This window comes from Mauremys reevesii, linkage group 8 (genome assembly GCF_016161935.1).
Source record: "Mauremys reevesii isolate NIE-2019 linkage group 8, ASM1616193v1, whole genome shotgun sequence".
Classification (NCBI taxonomy): domain Eukaryota; kingdom Metazoa; phylum Chordata; order Testudines; family Geoemydidae; genus Mauremys; species Mauremys reevesii.
In genome coordinates this window covers 37,690,932-37,709,128 of record NC_052630.1, presented here as the reverse complement: position 1 = coordinate 37,709,128, position 18,197 = coordinate 37,690,932, and the positions used below count along the sequence as shown (strand labels likewise).

Genomic DNA, 18,197 nt, shown 5'->3' with positions numbered 1-18,197 from the left:
CCAATCAAAAGGCTGTCATTATTTTGAAATTTTTTTAGTGGCCTTTTCCTTTCCTCCTCCCAAACCTCACCCGGGCTAACTTGTCAGTTCTTTCCCTCTTTTTATAATTAATTAATAAAGAATACATGATATTTAAACGAGAGTGACTTTATTTCCTTAGGAAGCAAGCGGTAATCGAAGGGGGAGGGGGGCTGTTTACAGGGAATGAGTCAGTCAAGGGAGGGCGTTCATCAAGGAGAAACAAACACAACAGTCACACCCGTACCCTGGCCCATGATGAAACTGGTTTTCAAAGCTTCTCTGATGTGCTTCCCGGTGTGCTCTTCTAATCACCCTGGTGTCTGGCTGCGCGTAATCAGCGGCCAGGTGATTTGTCTTATCCTCCCACCCCACCATAAAGGTCTCCCCCTTACTCTCACAGAGATTGTGGAGCACACAGCAAGCAGCAATAGCAAAGGGGACATTGGTTTGGCTGAGGTCTGAGCGAGTCAGTAATGTGCGCCAGCGCGCCTTTAAATGGCCAAATGCACATTCTACCACCATTCTGCACTTGTTCAGCCTGTAGTTGAACAACTCCTGACTACTGTCCAGGCTGCCTGTGTATGGCTTCATGAGCCATGGCATCAAGGGGTAGGCTGGGTCACCCAGGATAACTACAGGCATTTCAACATACTCAACTGTTATTTTCTGGTCTGGGAAGTAATTCCCTTGCTGCAGCCATTTAAACAGAGTAGTGTTCCTGAAGACGCGAGCGTCATGAACCCTTCCCGGCCATCCCACGTGGATGTTGGTGAAACGTCCCTTGTGATCCACCAGTGCTTGCAGCACCATTGAAAAGTACCCCTTGCGGTTTATGTACTGGGTGCCCTGGTGCTCTGGTGCCAAGATAGGGATATGGGTTCCATCTATCGCCCCACCACAGTTAGGGAATCCCATTGCAGCAAAGCCATCCACTATGACCTGCACATTTCCCAGAGTCACAACCTTTTGTAGCAGCAGCTTAATGATTACTTTGGCTACTTGCATCACAGCAGCCCGCACAGTAGATTTGCCCACTCCAAATTGATTCCCGATTGACCAGTAGCTGTCTGGAGTTGCAAGCTTCCAGAGGGCTATCGCCACTCGCTTCTCAACTGTGAGGGCTGCTCTCATCTTGGTATTCTGGCATTTCAGGGCAGGGAAAAGCAAGTAACAAAGTTCCATGAAAGTGCCCTTACGCATGCGAAAGTTTTGCAGCCACTGGGAATCGTCCCACACCTGCAACACTATGTGGTCCCACCAGTCTGTGCTTGTTTCCTGGGCCCAAAATCGGCGTTCCATGGCTAGAACCTGCCCCATTACCAGCATGATCTCCAAAGTGCAGGGGCTCACGGTTTGAGATAATTCTGTGTCCATGTCCTCATCACTCTCATCGCCGCGCTGTCGTAGCCGCCGCCTCCTCGCCTGGTTTTGCGAGTCCTGGTTCAGCATAGACTGCACGAGAATGCGCGAGGTGTTTACAACGTCCATGATTGCTGTCTTGAGCTGAGCAGGCTCCATGCTTGCCATCCTATGGCGTCTGCACAGTTCACCCAGGAAAAAAAGCGTGAAACGGTTGTCTGCTACTTGCACGGAGTGGGGCGTGAGGCTGTACCCAGAACCACCCGCGACAATGTTTTTTTGCCCCATTAGGCACTGGGATCTCAACCCAGAATTCCAATGGGTGGGGGAGACTGCGGGAACTATGGGATAGCTATGGGATAGCTACCCACAGTGCAACGCTCGGGAAATCGACACTAGCCTCGGTACATGGACGCACACCGCCGAATTAATGTGCTTAGTGTAGCCGCGTGCACTCGACTTTATACAATCTGTTTTAAAAAACCGGTTTCTGTAAAATTGGAATAATCCCGTAGTGTAGACATATCCAGGGACCCAGCATGGGTCATCGGAGATGTAGAAAACAGTGCTCTTCAAATCTTCATGTTGGATGCTCTCCCTGCTTTTCCTCTCCCACATTTCTCCCCAGTATTGGACCTCACTCCTGCATGGAAGTGAACCCTGGATCTCTTATGAGAGTTTCCTGTAGTGCCTAGGGAGGCTACTTGTCGTTCTTCACTTTCAAAAATTTGTAATTTAAATCTATTCAGTCACTATCCTCAAACTTTGCTTCCAAGGCAGATTTGAATCTTCATGTCAAAATTGACTGATTAGTTTATACTAGCAATGTAGAGGATTAAGCTAAAGTATGTTTGGAGTAATTTTTAGAAACAAAACAATAGAGTCATTTTTTAAAGTTGTTGTTTTCAAAATGTTTAACCATCAAAACCTCTTTGTAGAGACTGGGCATAAGAAGCATTTAATTCTGATAAGGGGTTTCAAACTGAACTTCCTCAACGCCTGTGTACTCCAAAGTAATGTTCTGTCTCCAATGATTTCAATAATGTTCTTATGACAAAAACAAAGTAACAAAATATAACTCTTTTTTTATGAACACATCCATTCACAGCTTTTGGTACATCATCCGTGTCTTAAAAGGAATACTATAAGTCAGGAAAAAAAACTTCATCTTAAATCAAGTCTGTCCTGGAAAACTTGGGAATAGATATGTTTTGCAACATATCCTGTATATCAAGAAGTCTGGGCTCTCGTAGGCCAAAGAGAGATGATGGGTGGGTACATCCAATAAGTTGAATAAATATTATCTTTTGTGAGGGTAAGGCTGCCTGTTGTTTTAGTAGTTTTTTGATACTCAAATCCTTCTGCAGTATCTGAAGAAATAAATGTTATTTGGCTTTAACAAAAACACTTCAGTTTATTATGTATTTGACCAAATGTTGCAGCTAGATACTACATCCCTTGCTGTGAAATCCCTTATTTCCATGCCTCATCAGATATGACAGCAGGCACCAAGCCTCAGTCTCAGTGCTTCCCTCCGTGTGGAGTGGTTTGTCATCCATGCTAAAATCACTTGTCTAACTGGAGTGGGGTTGTATTCATAGCTGGTTTCCCCTGATAATGTGTTGTCCGCAGTGTGATCTCCTTGTACCTCATGGGTCTGCTGATGGTTTGCGAAAAGGCCTTTGGGAGGAATGAGATGTTTCTGTCACTGCTTTCTACCTTCTCCTTGTGCCTTATGTGGACTGAAAAACAAGCATACTGCCTTTCTGGTGTGTGGCCTGTAATACAGATTCCGGCATCCGGATTGGTTTAGTATACAAGGCAAAGGGTTACACTCACTAGAGAAAAAACGAGAAGTCCTTGTGGCACCTTAGAGACTAACAAATTTATCTGGGCATAAGCTTTCGTGGGCTATAGCCCACTTCATCAGATGCATGGAGTGGAAAATACAGTAGGCAGGTATAAATATACAGCACATGACAAGATGGGAGTTGCCTTACCAAGGGTGGGGTCAGTGCTAACAAGGCCAATCAACTGGAGTGGATGTGGCCCGTTCCCAACAGTTGAAAAGAAAGGATGAATATCAATGCACCAACCCTCCACTTGGGAAGGCAGCTCCCATCTTTTCATGTGCTATATATTTATACCTGCCTACTGTATTTTCCTCTCTATGCATCTGATGAAGTGGGTTATAGCCCACAAAAGCTAATATCCACAATGACTCCTTGTTGTTTTTGCTGATACAGACTAACACGGCTATCCCTCTGAAACCACTAACTAGAGACTTGGCACTACATGGCAGTGTATTTTCAGAGAATCCACTTACAGAAAGATTTCAAAAGCAGATTTCAAAAGATTTTAAGTGTCTCTCTTTGCACCTTGTGCTTTGGCAGGAAGAGGGATATTTTTCAACAACTTAGCCTTCTGAATCTTTTCAGAGTAGCTTTTAGGAAATGTGTATCTGTTCCTTTAAAGCTGCAAGGGTCTTGCTGCAATTGTGAATGACTTTTGGAGGACTGAAAGGGACAGGAGTGTCTGGGAACCATATGTCAATGCAACAGCAGTGTTCAGCCATTCACCAAAGCTGCTTGTTCATAGGCCATTCAGGGTCACCAAAGGGCTGTTTGCAGGCAGCAGAACAAGAGCTAGGATTTGGAAGCTAGTAACTTGTGGCTCATCTCTGTTGTCAGAAGATGGGTGATTCATCTTTTGCCCCCAGCCTTAGGCCAGTTGCCATGTGATGTCAAAGCTGATTTCAGGCAACTCGTGATTTTTTGTTTCACAATGAGCGGGAGGGGAATATTTGTAAAATTCACACAGTTTGAGAGGAGAGAAATGAGGGAAAGGTCAGAAATTGTGGGTGTTAAAGGTTTATACATCTATTCTAAAGTATTTTACAAACCAAATACAAACATATGTATGCATACAGACAGATCTTGAAATATCCATTTGACTGTAGGGAACTTTCCAAGGTGAGTAGCAGGACATCAATTTTTAGAACAGTGGTTTTCAACCTGTGGTCTTGGCGCAGATTGCGTCTAAGAGATCTGCAAAAGGTGGTTGTTACCATAAAACAGTGGTTTTCAACATATGGTCCAGGGGTCCGCAGACTATGTCTGAGATTTCCAAAGGGGTCCGCACCTCCATTTGACATTGTTTAGGGTCCACAAATGAAAAAAAAGTTGAAAACCACTACTGTGGAATATAAGATTTAGTTAAAAACAGAGTAGGTTTCTAGCCATTATTGATGCTTTTGCTGAATCTGCAGACAGATTGCTCCAGTGCCTCTTCTGGTGCTTGCCTAGCAGAAACAGAGCAGTTTAATTTCTGGTCAGTTTCATTGCTGTTCTTTAGAATCCTGGGCCAGCAGTGAAGCTGATAGGAATCATATCAATTTGTTTCTGCTTGCGAAAGCTGTGAACTGCAGTATCAGGAGGAGCATGCACTAGTGTTGTGGGACTAGAGGATGCATACAATAGGTAATATATCAAGCGAATCCTCTCCAATAGCCAGGAGAGCTCTAGGGGCTTAGGGGGAAAAGAACTCTTTCCTTCCAGCAGTTGGTGGAGGATTATATTAGACGGCTACTAGCTAGAGGAAAGTACATAAATAAAATCTCTATGCAGGGGCCAGAGAGAGCATCCTAGGAATCACAGCAACCTCCTGTGTTCCAGTAGCTGAGGTCAAGTGGGTATTGGACTGGACCTTTCTGAACTGGCTTGTTAGCACTGACCCCCTACTTGGTAAAGCAACTCCCATCTTTTCATGTGCTGTGTATTTACTCTATTTTCCACTCCATGTATCCGATGAAGTGGGTTTTAGCCCACAAAAGCTTATGCCCAAATAAATTTGTTAGTCTCTAAGGTGCCACAACGACTCCTTGTTGTTGCTTTTTTTTGGTCAATGTCTATGGGGTACACTTTTCAAGCTCTGTATACAAAAATTCTCACCACTGAAGTACATGTGTAGCTGTTAAACACTACACAACATTTTAAAGCAACTGAAACTGCAGAGGAAATTTAGGAAGAGTGTAATTTCCTGGATTAAGTTTTGGCTGGAAGATTACTACTATTCTCTTATAAATTATACCATAGGATCTTTAAGGGCTTTGAATTCAGTACATGATAGTGGTGATCCTGCACTTTTAGGACACCCTGCAGTTTTCCCAATCTCCTGACTAGAAGGATCCTACTAACCTGCAGGGCTGGCTGAGTTCATGGTCTTTTGCTGTGCTCCAACTCAGTTCTTTAGACAAGTGGCTAGCTGGAGGTAGGGGGCAAGAGGAATGGTGGATGTGGCTCAAGACCTCATTTCCTCAAGCTCAGCCACAGCTACTTTAGTGGTTCCATGTGAGAGAACTGGGTATGTTTTCACTGCAGTTAAGATTCTCTTACCTGGGTTTTACCTCTGCCCTCACTCATCTCTCCAGGGGTGGCATGGGCCAGTTTTCTTTCTTTGGCAGCAGCCTCGTGCTCCTTCTTCCCCCAAGGTCTACTATGCACCCTACTTGCCCCCTTCATTAAATATACTAAGTGTGGCTACTTCTCTGTGCTATTTGTGTCTCTAACAGCAGCAGGGCTATAGGAAGAGGGCTATGTCTGGTGGTTATAGCTGAATGGAAGGACAGACAGAGGAGGCCTTGCAGGGGAAGTATTTGTCTTGCAAGGTCCAAGAGCTGCCTCATGCCCAAATTGGAATGGATGGTGGTGAAATATGAGCAGGAGATAGGAAGGGGAGAAGAGTGAGAGATGCGGAGTGTCATTTGGAAATTAAATTTAATCTTTTTTCATCTCCTCTATCTGTAAGGATATTGGAGTTGGAGTCCTCTCTGCCCCTGCCTCAGTATCTTATTTGTAAGGTCAAAAGTTCTAGCTGCAGAGTACCTCCTAGCACCTTCTGAGGCGATGAGTATAGTATAGTACTAACTAAGGGAGAATGCAGTGCTTGATTGCCAGCATTCATGAAGTTCTCCTGTCCAGGTATCGACTTGGTTCAACGCTGGGTTCTGACCTCTCAAGCTAATCAGAGTAGTGTAGAAGATGCCTGTTTAGCATGGTTTTCTAGTGGCACATGTAGAAAGGTTCAAGACTAGCCAGGGTGGATAAAAATCAATGAATTAAAAAAAAAATAAAAGATTTTTTTGATAAAATGCTTTTTGAGGAAAAAACCTATCTAAAGATAGTTTTAATTAAAATACATTATAGCTCAAAGATATCTCCTCATGGAATAGGGATTATAAATCCAAATTCTATAGTATGAGACAATATATTCATGTAATGTTTAAGAAAAGCTTTGTAAATGACTTCATGGATTAGGGTCCCAATCTTCCGGGGTTCCAGGTGGGACGACCAGATGACAACAAAATATCGGGACACATGGGGGGCGGGGAGGGCACCATCGAAGTGCAAAGAAAATTAAAAAAAAAGGCTGGAGTGCAAAACATTGGTCGGGACGTGTGACAAACTACTAATTATCGGGACAATCTCAATTTTATCGGGACATCTGGTCACCCTAATTCCAGGGGCTTCTGTATAGATTATTTAGGTTAATCTTTCTATCTACCCACTGGGACTCAGGGCTCAGTCTAGAAGATACCATCAGAGATGCTTAGTTTGCAGTTCTCAAACTGTGGATTTGTGTCTCCAGAGAATACATGCTTGTTAACAGCAAAAATGGTTTTAAATAAATAAATAATAGATAGAGGTGAGAAATAACAGACCTCAACCCTATTGTCCCGCTGCAAATTTGTGTACACAGAGTCAATCCCTTACCTCTCTCTAAAAGTTTCAAAAAGTTCAATGAATAGAAGATTGTTGGGGACGGAATAGATCTGGACAAAGAGAAGAAGTCTGGAGATAAATATGAGAAGGGAGGGACAGGCAGTAGAAACAAAAGTGAAACTGTTTGAGCAGCATATTTCAGAAGTCTTGAGGTCTTTCCGAGTGTAGCCTTCATTGATTTGCGATCTACCATACCATTCTCTCACTAGAAGGGAAAACCTATAATGGCAGCAGGCCGTAAAAGAGACCCAGTTTGGGAATGTTTAATGAAGTTCCTCTACCGGTGGGTAAGACAGGCATGCTTTCAAAATGCAAACAGTGCAACAAAGAAATGCAAGGCCTGGTTGCCTGAATGAAATAACATCATGAGAAGTGTCCTTCTCAGGAGGAAGCTGCGTTGAAGATGATGAAAGGAACATGTCTGAACATGCAGGATCTTCAGGTTGGTAACAACCAACAAGAATGCACTTTTATGTAGAAATCCATGATTAAATCAAGTCTTCCTGAGACTAGCAGAGTTAAGATGTTTACTCCTGGGGGAATTCTGTGGCACTGCATATGTACAGAATTTGTCCCCCATAGATTTCTTTGCTTCCCTGCAGAAAAATGACTTTCTGATGGGGAAGCAAAGGGAAGCTGAAAGAGCGGTCATGCGACCCTCTCCAGCCGTATATTTTGGGTGCCCAGGGCAGCCAGCCAAGAGAGAAATCACTGTGGGGCAGGAGGCAGGACTGGGGAAGACCCGGCTGGTGGCTCCTACCCTGTGCTGGGCTCAGCTGCTAGTCCCTGCTGGGCTGGGAAGGACAGGACTTCCTCTTCCCCTGCACAGCATCCAGGGCCAGGTCAGACCCACCCCCAGATTTCTCCTTCGGCTGCTGGAAGCTCTGCAAACACCCCCTCATCCCCCCCCCCCCACTTCCTGCACCCATTGCTCCTCAGCTGCATGGGGAAGGATCCCTGTACAGGGAGCTGCACCCCCATCTGCCCAACCCCGTGCATCCAAACCCTGTCAGACGCAGACCCTCCCACCGAGCCTCACCCCCCCACACACTCAAAACCCCCCAGATGAGCCCCACTCCTCTGCACCTGGACCATAATAATGAGCCACCTGCACCCGGATCCCAACCCCACCAAGCCCCCACCAGCTGCCCCTGGCTCCCCCCCCCACTGAGCCCCACTCCCCAGCATCTGGACCCCTCACTGAGCCCCACACCCAGACCCCTGCCGAGTTCTATTCCTCCTCAGACTCCTCCCCCCTCCCCCACCGCTGAGCCCCAACACCTTCACCTGGACCCCTCTGCAGAGTCCTATTGCTATTGTACCCAGAACACCCCGTGCATCCAGATCCCCCCCACACCCGGATCCCCCACTGAGCTTCCCACACCCAGATTGCCCCACAGAGAACCCTCTCAACCCACCCCTGGATCCCCCCACACTAAGCCCCTCCATAGTTGGATCCTGCTTTGCTGAGCCTGCCTGCCCATACCAGGTGCACCTGGCACCGAGGGGCAGAGCCCTGGAATGTTTCTTGAGCAGGCCCCGTCCTTGTGCTGTGTCAGGGTTGGGTGCAGCCCCATCGCTGAATCCGTGTCCCAGGGGGAGCTGCACAGTGAACCTCTGTGCAGCCAGTGACCTGTGCTCTCCAGTGCCATGCTGGAGCCTCCACATTTATTTGACAAATAAAATTTGCAGAATTTTGCATAATTTAAAAATATTGTGCACATAATTTTTATTTTTTGGTGCAGAATTTTTAATTTTTTGGCACAGAATGACCTTGGGAGAAGATGTTGCCCATATAACAGTATATGGCCACTATGTAGAAGAGAGATGCTTATTGCCTGCCTGCCTGGTTTAGAAGGAGGAGCAGAAAATGTTTTACTGTCTGTTCCTGTACTGTGTTCAGCACTGGAACACGTTTGTTTTGCATTTCCACTTCCCTTTGCTTCTCTCCTATCTGGTCTTTGTTTGCTCCATATGCTCCACCAGTTGAAAATTTGAAGGCTTCCAAGAGCTGCTGGAAGCAGCGGCCAGTAAGTCCCTTGGTCCGCGCCACTTCCAGCAGCTCCCATTGGCCCGGAGCAGTGATCCGTGGCCAGTGGGAGCTGTGATCGGCCGGACCTTGGCTGCCGGTGGAGTTGGCGCCTATAGCGGGCCACAGGAAATAACTCCAGGGCCTTCCCTACACAAGCAGCGACCCCTGTTTGAGAAACCCTGGTTTCATTGTTGGTGCCGTCTGTAGTCGGGACTGTGGCAGAACTCTAGGGGTTGCTTCCCATGCCCTGTATGTGGGGGTCTGTTGGGCTCCCCATAGGTTCCGAGTGTGGGAACTCAGTCTGTGCCTACCGAAGAGAAGGGATGTATGTTTACTGGGTGGGCCACTTGTTGATTTAGTGTGGGCCAAGTGTGTGTTATGGGCTTACTCTTTCTTTGAGAAGGTGGAAATCTCCCCTGAATGGCACTCTGTTCTCTAATTGGATAATGCCCAGAGGCATGGGAGCTGGAGCAGCTGCTCAACTGCTGTATGCCCTTGGCAGCCTCTTCATGGTCCGCTTCAAGATAAGAAGGCCACTGTTCTTAGGTCTGTAAGCCCCTGGAGCTTTGGGATTGAAGCTGTCTGAGTTGTTTTCAGGGGTTATGGCACTGTTGTGGTGGATGTCTGGCCCTTGCTATGGGAATGCATCTTTGGCTATGGACATACCTACACTATGAGGGCTATAGCTGTGCTGCTGTATGCTGTAGTGTAGATGTTTCCTATAGCGACAGAAGCGGGTTTTCCATTGCTGTCGTTAATCCACTTCCCCAAGTGGCAGTAGCTAGGTTGATGGAAGAATTCTTCCATTGACCTAGCTATATCTACACCAGGTTTAGGTGGCTTAACCGTGGCACTCGGGAGTATGAATTTTTCACAACCCATAGTAATGTAGCTAGGTCGATCTAACTTTTAAGTGGAAACCAGGCCTATGTCAATAACTTTGTGAAACCAGGGGCATAGCTCTGACCAGCACAGCTTCTTGTATGGGACTGATGAGCTGCATAGCATTTGGGGTTGGCTTTATTGCTTCCTTCTATGCTTTTTTTTTTTTTTTGGTAAGAAGAACGTTTTTACTAGGTCCCCACGTAATGGGAGGTTTTTAGGGATTAGATTAGTATGAGTGGAGAGAAGAGGGATGGAAAGGGACGTGTCACCTAGAGCAGATTCTAGCTGTGATCTGCCTTCTTGTGCAACCATTAACGTTGACTTCTAAATGATGTGATAATATTGAGTGAAAAAAAGCAAAGTCCAGCTAAAATGAGCTAAGGATTTGGATGGATTTGTGCTGTGTGAATTGTTTCAGTAGGAAATCCCACCTACTCTTTGGTCATGAGTGCTCTGATAATGTTTATGAATGGCATGCCACTCATCTGTAGTGTGGATAGGAGATTCCATAAGAGGAGGAATGGCCAATGATATAGCTATATAGCTATTGGTTTAGATTTAAGGACACAAGAATGACCATATTGAGTCATACCAATGGTCCATCTAGCCAAGCATGCTGTATTCTGACAGTGGCCAGTGCTGGATGACTCAGAGGGAGTGAACAAAACAGGGCAATTAATTGAGTGATACATCCTGTCATACAGTCCCAGCTTCTAGCAGCCAGAAGTTTAGGGACATGTGCTTGCATCCCAGACCATCTTGGCTATTAGCCATTGATGGACCTAGCCTCCGTGAACTTATCTAATTCTTTTTTGAACCCAGTTATGCTTTTGGCCTTCAACACATCCCCTGGCAATAAGTTCTTAACTTTTTATTTTATAGGGCACCTAAAGTATCTTGAACCCTTTATAGACACAAACAGGGACACCGTCCATCCCTGCAGAGCTTGCATGCAAGATAGACAAGTAAATGAGGGAAAAGAAGCAAGAGAAACTGGTGATCAGGCATATGTCATATTTCGTGATGATAGTCTCATTTCTCATCTGTTTTGTTATGGTTGAGAGTACTAGGCTTTACAAGCCCCATAGGGTATGCCTATTCTGTAATTAGACACCTGCATTTGGCCTGTGGTAGCTGACTTGGGCTTGCAGGGCTTGGGCTAAGGGGCTGTTTAATTGTGGTGTAGCCATTCTGGCTCTAGGACTCTCTCACCTCACAGGATCCTAAAGCTTGGGCTCAAACCCAAACCTGAAAGTCTACACTGCAATTAAACAGACCCTTAATCTGAGCCCATGAGCCTGAGTCAGTTGGCATGGGCCTGCCGTGGGTTTTTTATTGCAATGTAGACATACTCATAGAAGAGCATTCATAGGAGGAACCTGCAAGAGGAGGGGGTCAGGCAGGGATCTGCTACTTACTTTTTTCTTGGATATGAAGAGCCAGAGAGTCGCAGCTGAGGGCATGAGCTACTGTTCACCTCAGCCAGCTAACAAGCGTTAAAATTACAATTCCTAGTTATAGACAGAGACGTAGAAAGGGACAGGGACATAGAAAGTAGAGCTAGAAAGAGCTCTGCAAGCCAGTACATGATTGTTCCCTGCAGTGTGTTCTCCAGGGCTTTGTTCCATGCAGTGTATAACAACCTAATAAATTCACCATTGGGACACTTCCTGATATTCTGCCTCTATGGTCTTTTTCATGATTAAGGGGTTAAGCCTTGAAGAATGAGTTTTAATATCCTTTCCCACATTTTTTATTGTTAGTAACAACTCTGGATATTCTTCATATCATATTTAATAACAAAGAAGCTGGAAGGGATATTAAACCTAATGCTTCAAGGTTTAAGGCAATCTCTAATTATTTGAGATCAAGATAAGACCTAATGTGGGGGACAAATAACCCTGTCATAGGCAGATATGAAGTACTTATACCTTTCTCTGAGCCAGCTGGTGATGGCCACTATCAGAGAAGGTACTGGACTAGATGGACCTCAGGTCTGATTTAATCTGGCAGTTCTTATACTCATCTCTTGATTCCTAACTATACTTCCTAGTTCCCTGCTTAGTAGTACCTTGGTACCTGTCCTTAAAATTCTTCCTAGACTAGAGTATTATCCTGTTCTGTGCCCCTAAATCAATCCTTTATTAGCCACCCTTTATATATTTAGCTTTCTTTCCATCAGCCAGTCCTACCACCTCACCAGGTCACTTTTGTTGCTCTCCTTTGAACTATCTGCAGTTTCTTTACCATTATTTTTAAACCCTGGCTGCGAATAAAGTGTTTCCTTTTGACAGATACCCAGACATTCCCCTGTAAATTGTGAGCTGTTTGTGAGGTCTGAGTAGTGTTTCTGTGGAATAAACAGGAAAGATTTGAGCATTACCTCTGTCAGAAGTTCATTTCATAATTGTTCTGGAGCTGCTGATTCTCCACCAGATCCGTCCTATGAGAATTTTCCTCTGTGCTGAGTTACAAGGAAAAGATCTCCAGTGAGGGAGAGGAGACCAAGTGGAGAGCCAGTAGTATGCTGTGGATAAGAACTGGAGAAATAAATGTGCAGATGTTGCACAGTAAAGCAGGGATCTCAAACTCAAATCACCATGAGGGCCACATGGGTAATATAGTATGCTATTAAAAGTCACTGTATTCACTTTTTAAAAACTGTAATGCAAAGAGGGGTTTTAATAAAATATCAACACCTGTAACTATTCCTTATGTGGGCAGTAACACTGATGATGATCGACACTAACAGTCTATCAACATAGCTGTAATGGCAGGAACTTTTTAAAGTAACTATTCATACAAAATACATTACCATTTTTAACAAATATTCTTCCCAACTACTCACAGCAAAGAATCATACATGCTGAACTTCATACCTCAGCCTGCTCGTCTAGTCCATAAGGCCCCCCCAGCTCCGCCTCTTCCCACCCCTTCCCTGCCCCCATTCCAACCCCTTCGCCAAAGTCCCTGCCCCAACTCCGCCCTCTCACTGCCCTATTCCAACCCCTTCCCCAAATCCCTGCTCCAGCTCTGCCTCTTCTCCACCTCCTCCCCTGAGGGCGCTGCATCCCTGCTCCTCCCCCCTTCCTCTTAAAAAGTCTTAAGTGCCACCAAACAGCTGTTTGGTGGTGGGAAGCGCTGGGAGGTAGGTGGAGGAGTGGGAACATGGCCCTCTCGGGTGGGGTGGGGGGGCATGGGGTGAGAGGAGCTTGGCTGCCGGTGGAGTTGGCGCCTATAGCGGGCCACAGGAAATAACTCCATGGGCCGCGTGTTTGAGACCCCTGCAGTAAAGCATAGTTCAAAGTGACTGAAAGTGGCCCCAGGAAGCTATCCCTTTGGTTCCTGAAACTCTCAATACACCAACATGGACTTCAGGCAATTAACTGAAGAATAGGAATTAGGACTTCAACAGTGGACTCTGGACAGAAAAGTGCACCCGACAATTACAGACCCCAGTCAGACTGGAGTGTTGTGCAACATCAGTATTTTCTGTGTGCCTCCAAGGTTAGAACCCTTGGAGACATAGCAACCTGTATGTACAAGGAAGCAGTAGGGAGGTGATGATTAACAGATAATGCTCATAATTAGTCCATTATTAACCATCCTTATGGTGCTTAGTGGCAGACACACATTGCCCAGCGCCCTGAGACGTCTACAGCCTTCTTTCTCTGCCATAGGAACCCCCTTGCCACATCCCTACTGGCATCCCATCAGACTCGCTCTCGGCATGTACAACAGGAGAGATTGCCTCTTGTTTGTCAGGATGTACTCACAGCAGAAAATGCCTCTGCAAGCCTATCCTAACTTTCCTCTCCATCTCCAAAACATCTGTTCTAGGATGAGTAATGGGTACATTGAATTCTTGCAGAGGGTTGCCAGAGCCAGCCAAAAGGGGTTGGGTTTGGGACGCAGGAGAAATTGGAGCCAGGAGGGAAGCAGGAAGGGGCCGTGCATATTCTCCTTGCTCTGCCATTGGAACTCCCCCAGGGTGAGGGAGTTAGGAATATTGGTAACTAGTAACTGGTACTGGGGTGGTGTGTACTCTGTTGCACAATGGGAGCAAATTCCACACTGCACCGTCTACATTTCACAACAATATTTATTCTGTCACCACAAAACATCCTTCATCATCACCCCCACACAAACACACACAGCTGTGGCTCAGAGTTGAAAATAGTCATTGATGTAAAACTATCTGATTATTTTCAACAGAGGTTATTTTTGAGGTTGAGCTTTTTGCTATACTCTTCAAGTGTCCAGATCCATTTCCTGGGCCTCAGCTGCCTAATGTTGTCCAGGTGGCCTGACTTAGAGCTTCCTTCTTCCACCCCAATGTGTGATGAAGAAGTGGGGAGTTTGTAATGAGCTTCAGCAGCTCACTTCACTGGGTCTCTTCTGCTGTTCTGCAGTTGGCCTAGTGTACCAGTTTACATGCATGGGTCCCTCTGTTCCTTGACCAAGCTGGATTCCAGCTCTGGCTCCAGGGAACAGAAAAGCAGGGAGTGTGCCCTGTAATTTAGTTAACTCACTCTTGTGGGGAAACAGCTGGAGAGCAAGAGGTGGCTCCAGGCAGGTCCTGGGAGGGCAGAGAGAGAGAGAATGCAAAATATCAGGTGCCTGGCTGCAGCACAAGGAGGAAATTCCTTGGCAAACACACTTAATCATCTTGTGAAAATGCCAAATAACACGACCACAGAATCAAAGTCCATGGTGCCCTGACTGAGATGAAGGGTTGTAGTTCACACCTCTTAACGTTACTTTTCTCAGGCTCTCTGCAGACATTTGAGTTGGTTAAATTAAGTTAATGTTTTCAAGGTTATTTCTACAACCATAAGGACTAGTAGAATTTTTTTTAAATGAAAGCTGATGTTCTGGAGTACAATTGAACAGCAAAGGATGAATTTCACAGCTGCAGAATTTCGAAGTACATTGAGCCTTTTAGGTACCATGAGCCAGTGGTGTCAAAGGAGCTTTTGTCTTGGTTCTCTTAGCATCATGTGATCTTTGGATAACTTTTGGAGATGGGAAGGAAGGGAACTCTTGTGTGTAGCGTGGGCCATCCCAAAGTCCTATTAAGGGTTTAAACTATGTGATAGGTTGGAGTTGGTTCACCTTTATGGCAGCATCTTAAATTGTGGTGCACTGAACTCACAGGGTACACTACCCCAATTCTGTGTTTGATGCCATAAACAAGGGATGGCTATTGGAAAGAAGCCATAGTCCATGTTCTCTGTGATGCTCTTAACATCTGTCTCCAGGAGGCCTGATCTGCATTGAAGAAGTGAGGTTTTTTTTACACACGAAAGCTTATGCCCAAATAATTCTGTTAGTCTTTAAGGTGCCATCAGACTCCATGTTGTTTTTGTGGATACAGACTAATACGGCTACCCCCAATAATTGTGTTGTTACATTCTCTCTCTCTCTCTCTCTCTCTCTCTCTCTCTCTCATTAGATCTGCTGCTTGTTAGTCCCATATGTTGATTCTTTCTGCCCTCTGCTGGAGTTTCTGGTTTATGACAAATAAAAAAGCTGCAGTAGTGGAAATTACAGCCATATGGATTCTGCATGCAGATAAAAAAAAAAAACTTGGGAACAAGAGTAATGAACTTTGCATTTCAGACACAGTCACTCCCTCAGTTAAGATGGGTAAAGATGAGAACCTGTCATGGAGTGTCCTTCAAATCCTGCAGGGGATTTGCATTACAGGTGGCCTGCCCTTATGGAATACATTGTGATCCATTCTTTATATGTGCTAAACACCCCTGATGATCCACAGAGGAAGGGTCATAGGTAATTCAGGTAGTTAGTTTCAACCATTTGTGTGTCTGTGTAGAGTGGCAGGGAGGGAGAGAGGGAAGTTGATATCTCTTTAACATTCCTAATAATTTGAAAGGAAACTGTCCCAGCTTCTGAAGTCATCACCTGTATATTCTGGGAAGCACATATCCAAAACCAGGGTTCCACCTGAAATGGAACATTTGAGGTCTAACGGGCCCTTTAAGAGGACAGATCCCCTTCTGACAAAGCTGAAGGGATGGAAAGACCTGTGGTTGTCAGTGATGTGATTGAATTGAAAGGGCCCAATTTTCCTTTGCCTAGTCCATTCCTCTTATGTGCAATGCCAAGTCTAAAACAAACCGTCTTGGCTGTTGAGGTTGGGAGCAAGGGCTGCAATATAGCAGGATTAGTTATGCTCTCACCAGGTGGAGGAACATAGTTGCATGGTGGGACCAGCTTTGTTGTCCCAAGTGGGAGATAAGGCCATACCTCTGCCTTCCGTAGTAAGGAAAGAGGGCATTATATGTTGGAACAGATTGTCCTCTTCTGGCTGGGGACATGTGATGGATTTGGTTTTGCTTTCCCCAAAAGGAATTCTTGAGGTCTTGAGTCACTATGCATCACTAGAAAAGGTCTGAGTATGAGGAAAGAGAAGGAAGGTTGTGCTTTGTGCAGTAATTGCTTCCTGCTGCTCATGATCTCATCTCTCAAATCTGTAGAACTGATGTATGTCTGCATTGGTGGGTTAAATCTTTCCCCAGTAGTAGTGTGCAGGATATGGGAATTTGGCATCATTGTGTTCAGTTCACTCTGAACAGGAATGAAACAAGCTGGGTTATCACTATCCATTTTTTCTTCTCACCCTCACACTCTCCTCTGTGTTAGGGGGTGTGCCTTGTATCACTGATTTGTTTCTCCTCTTCTCCCTCCTCTTTCTGTCCCACAGACTTTGAAGCGGCTCATGGCGGATGAGGTAAGGATGGTGGTTTTCTTCGGCATGTGCTTGCTGTAACTTTCCTGTGCCTGACTGTTTCCGGCACCATGCACACAGTGTTCTTCTGCCTGCTCTATTCTAGTCTTACTGTTTGGAGGCTCCAGCCCTTGCTATCACATATCTACTCCATGTGCGTTGTCTCTCTCATAAGGCATTTGCTTCTCTAGGATTCTCTAACTCTGTTTCTTCAGACTCTACACGCTTTGCTGACTCCTTCCTCATAAGTACTGGTTTACTTGGCAATCTGAACACTGGCATTTTCCAGAAGGTTGGCTTTGCAACACTGCTGACTGCATGGATAGACCCTGTCTGTTGGCCCCCAGGTTTTTGGTGTTTTAGATTTCCCTGGACAGGCATTGAATTCACATGGGAGTTGGCATTAGCAGTACCAGCAGATTTCTACTTATCCTCTGCCGGTGATGGTGCATGCACACTGACTAACCTTGCAACATGTGAATTGTCAGCCACATTCAGCGAAGGTGCCCAAGGGATACAGGAGCCCTTATCTACCACTTGGAGGGTCTACAGAGAATTTTGTCTCTGGTCTGTGAAGTTTCAAAAGCTTCCCTATTAATGCACACCTGGTAGGTCTACAGATCACAAGTTATGGCCTGTTGGTGTCAGAACTACCCCCAAACCGGTGTGCTTTCTCTATCCATTGCCAGCAGTGCAAGTGTGGGAATGCCAAATATAGGAATGCAATTAGGGTAGTATGCCTGGCATTAGTTTTGGGACAGCACGTGTGGTAGAGGGTGATCACTGGAGTTGAGAGATGTGAAGTGAGGTTGTGCTGAGTTTGATTTCTGTTTCTCTTACTCAGCTGGAGCGATTCACCAGCATGCGGATAAAAAAAGAGAAGGAAAAATCCAATGTGGCTCATAGGAATTCGTCTGCTTCCTATATGGATGTTCCTAGTGCAGGCCAGATGCTGCAGGAAATCACAGATCAGGAAGTGCTGGTCCTCTTTGAACAGATGCTGGTAAGTTAATGACCCCAGTACAAATGCCCTTCCTTCCTTCACTCTTTGGATACTGTGTGCTCTCTGGGTCTTTATCTCTCATTTTCCAGGTCGAGAGGTGAAGACAGTAGTGCTTCCCAGTATCCTAGATGCCTAGTGTTACCTCATAACCATGATGCCTTATGTCAGCCCACACCTCCTACCTCCATCACCATGGTAGAGCCTGTTCTGTTTCCCCACAACTCTCCAGTGAAGGGTTGTCTGCTTTGATTCCTTACCCTGTTGTTTCTCACAGATAGTATAAGACAATGGTTCTCAGGGTTTTCCTGTGTAGACCTCGTCCTTCTAGCCTTTCAATCCCAGTCCTTCCCCCGCAACAGTTTTAGT

At 45.6% G+C, this 18,197-nt stretch overlaps 1 protein-coding gene across 2 annotated transcripts in view; it reads left to right on the top strand.

Moving 5' to 3' along the window:
* Positions 1 to 18,197, top strand: part of DIAPH1 (diaphanous related formin 1) — a 205,218-nt gene that overhangs the window by 27,888 nt on the left and 159,133 nt on the right. Inside the window, exons 2-3 of one of the 2 annotated variants that reach the window (XM_039483243.1) lie at positions 16,805 to 16,831; positions 17,673 to 17,831. In XM_039483243.1, coding sequence (XP_039339177.1) covers positions 16,805 to 16,831; positions 17,673 to 17,831 — 186 coding nt within the window. The remainder of the gene's footprint in view (positions 1 to 16,804; positions 16,832 to 17,672; positions 17,832 to 18,197) is intronic. The other variant, XM_039483244.1, reaches the window with a different exon arrangement.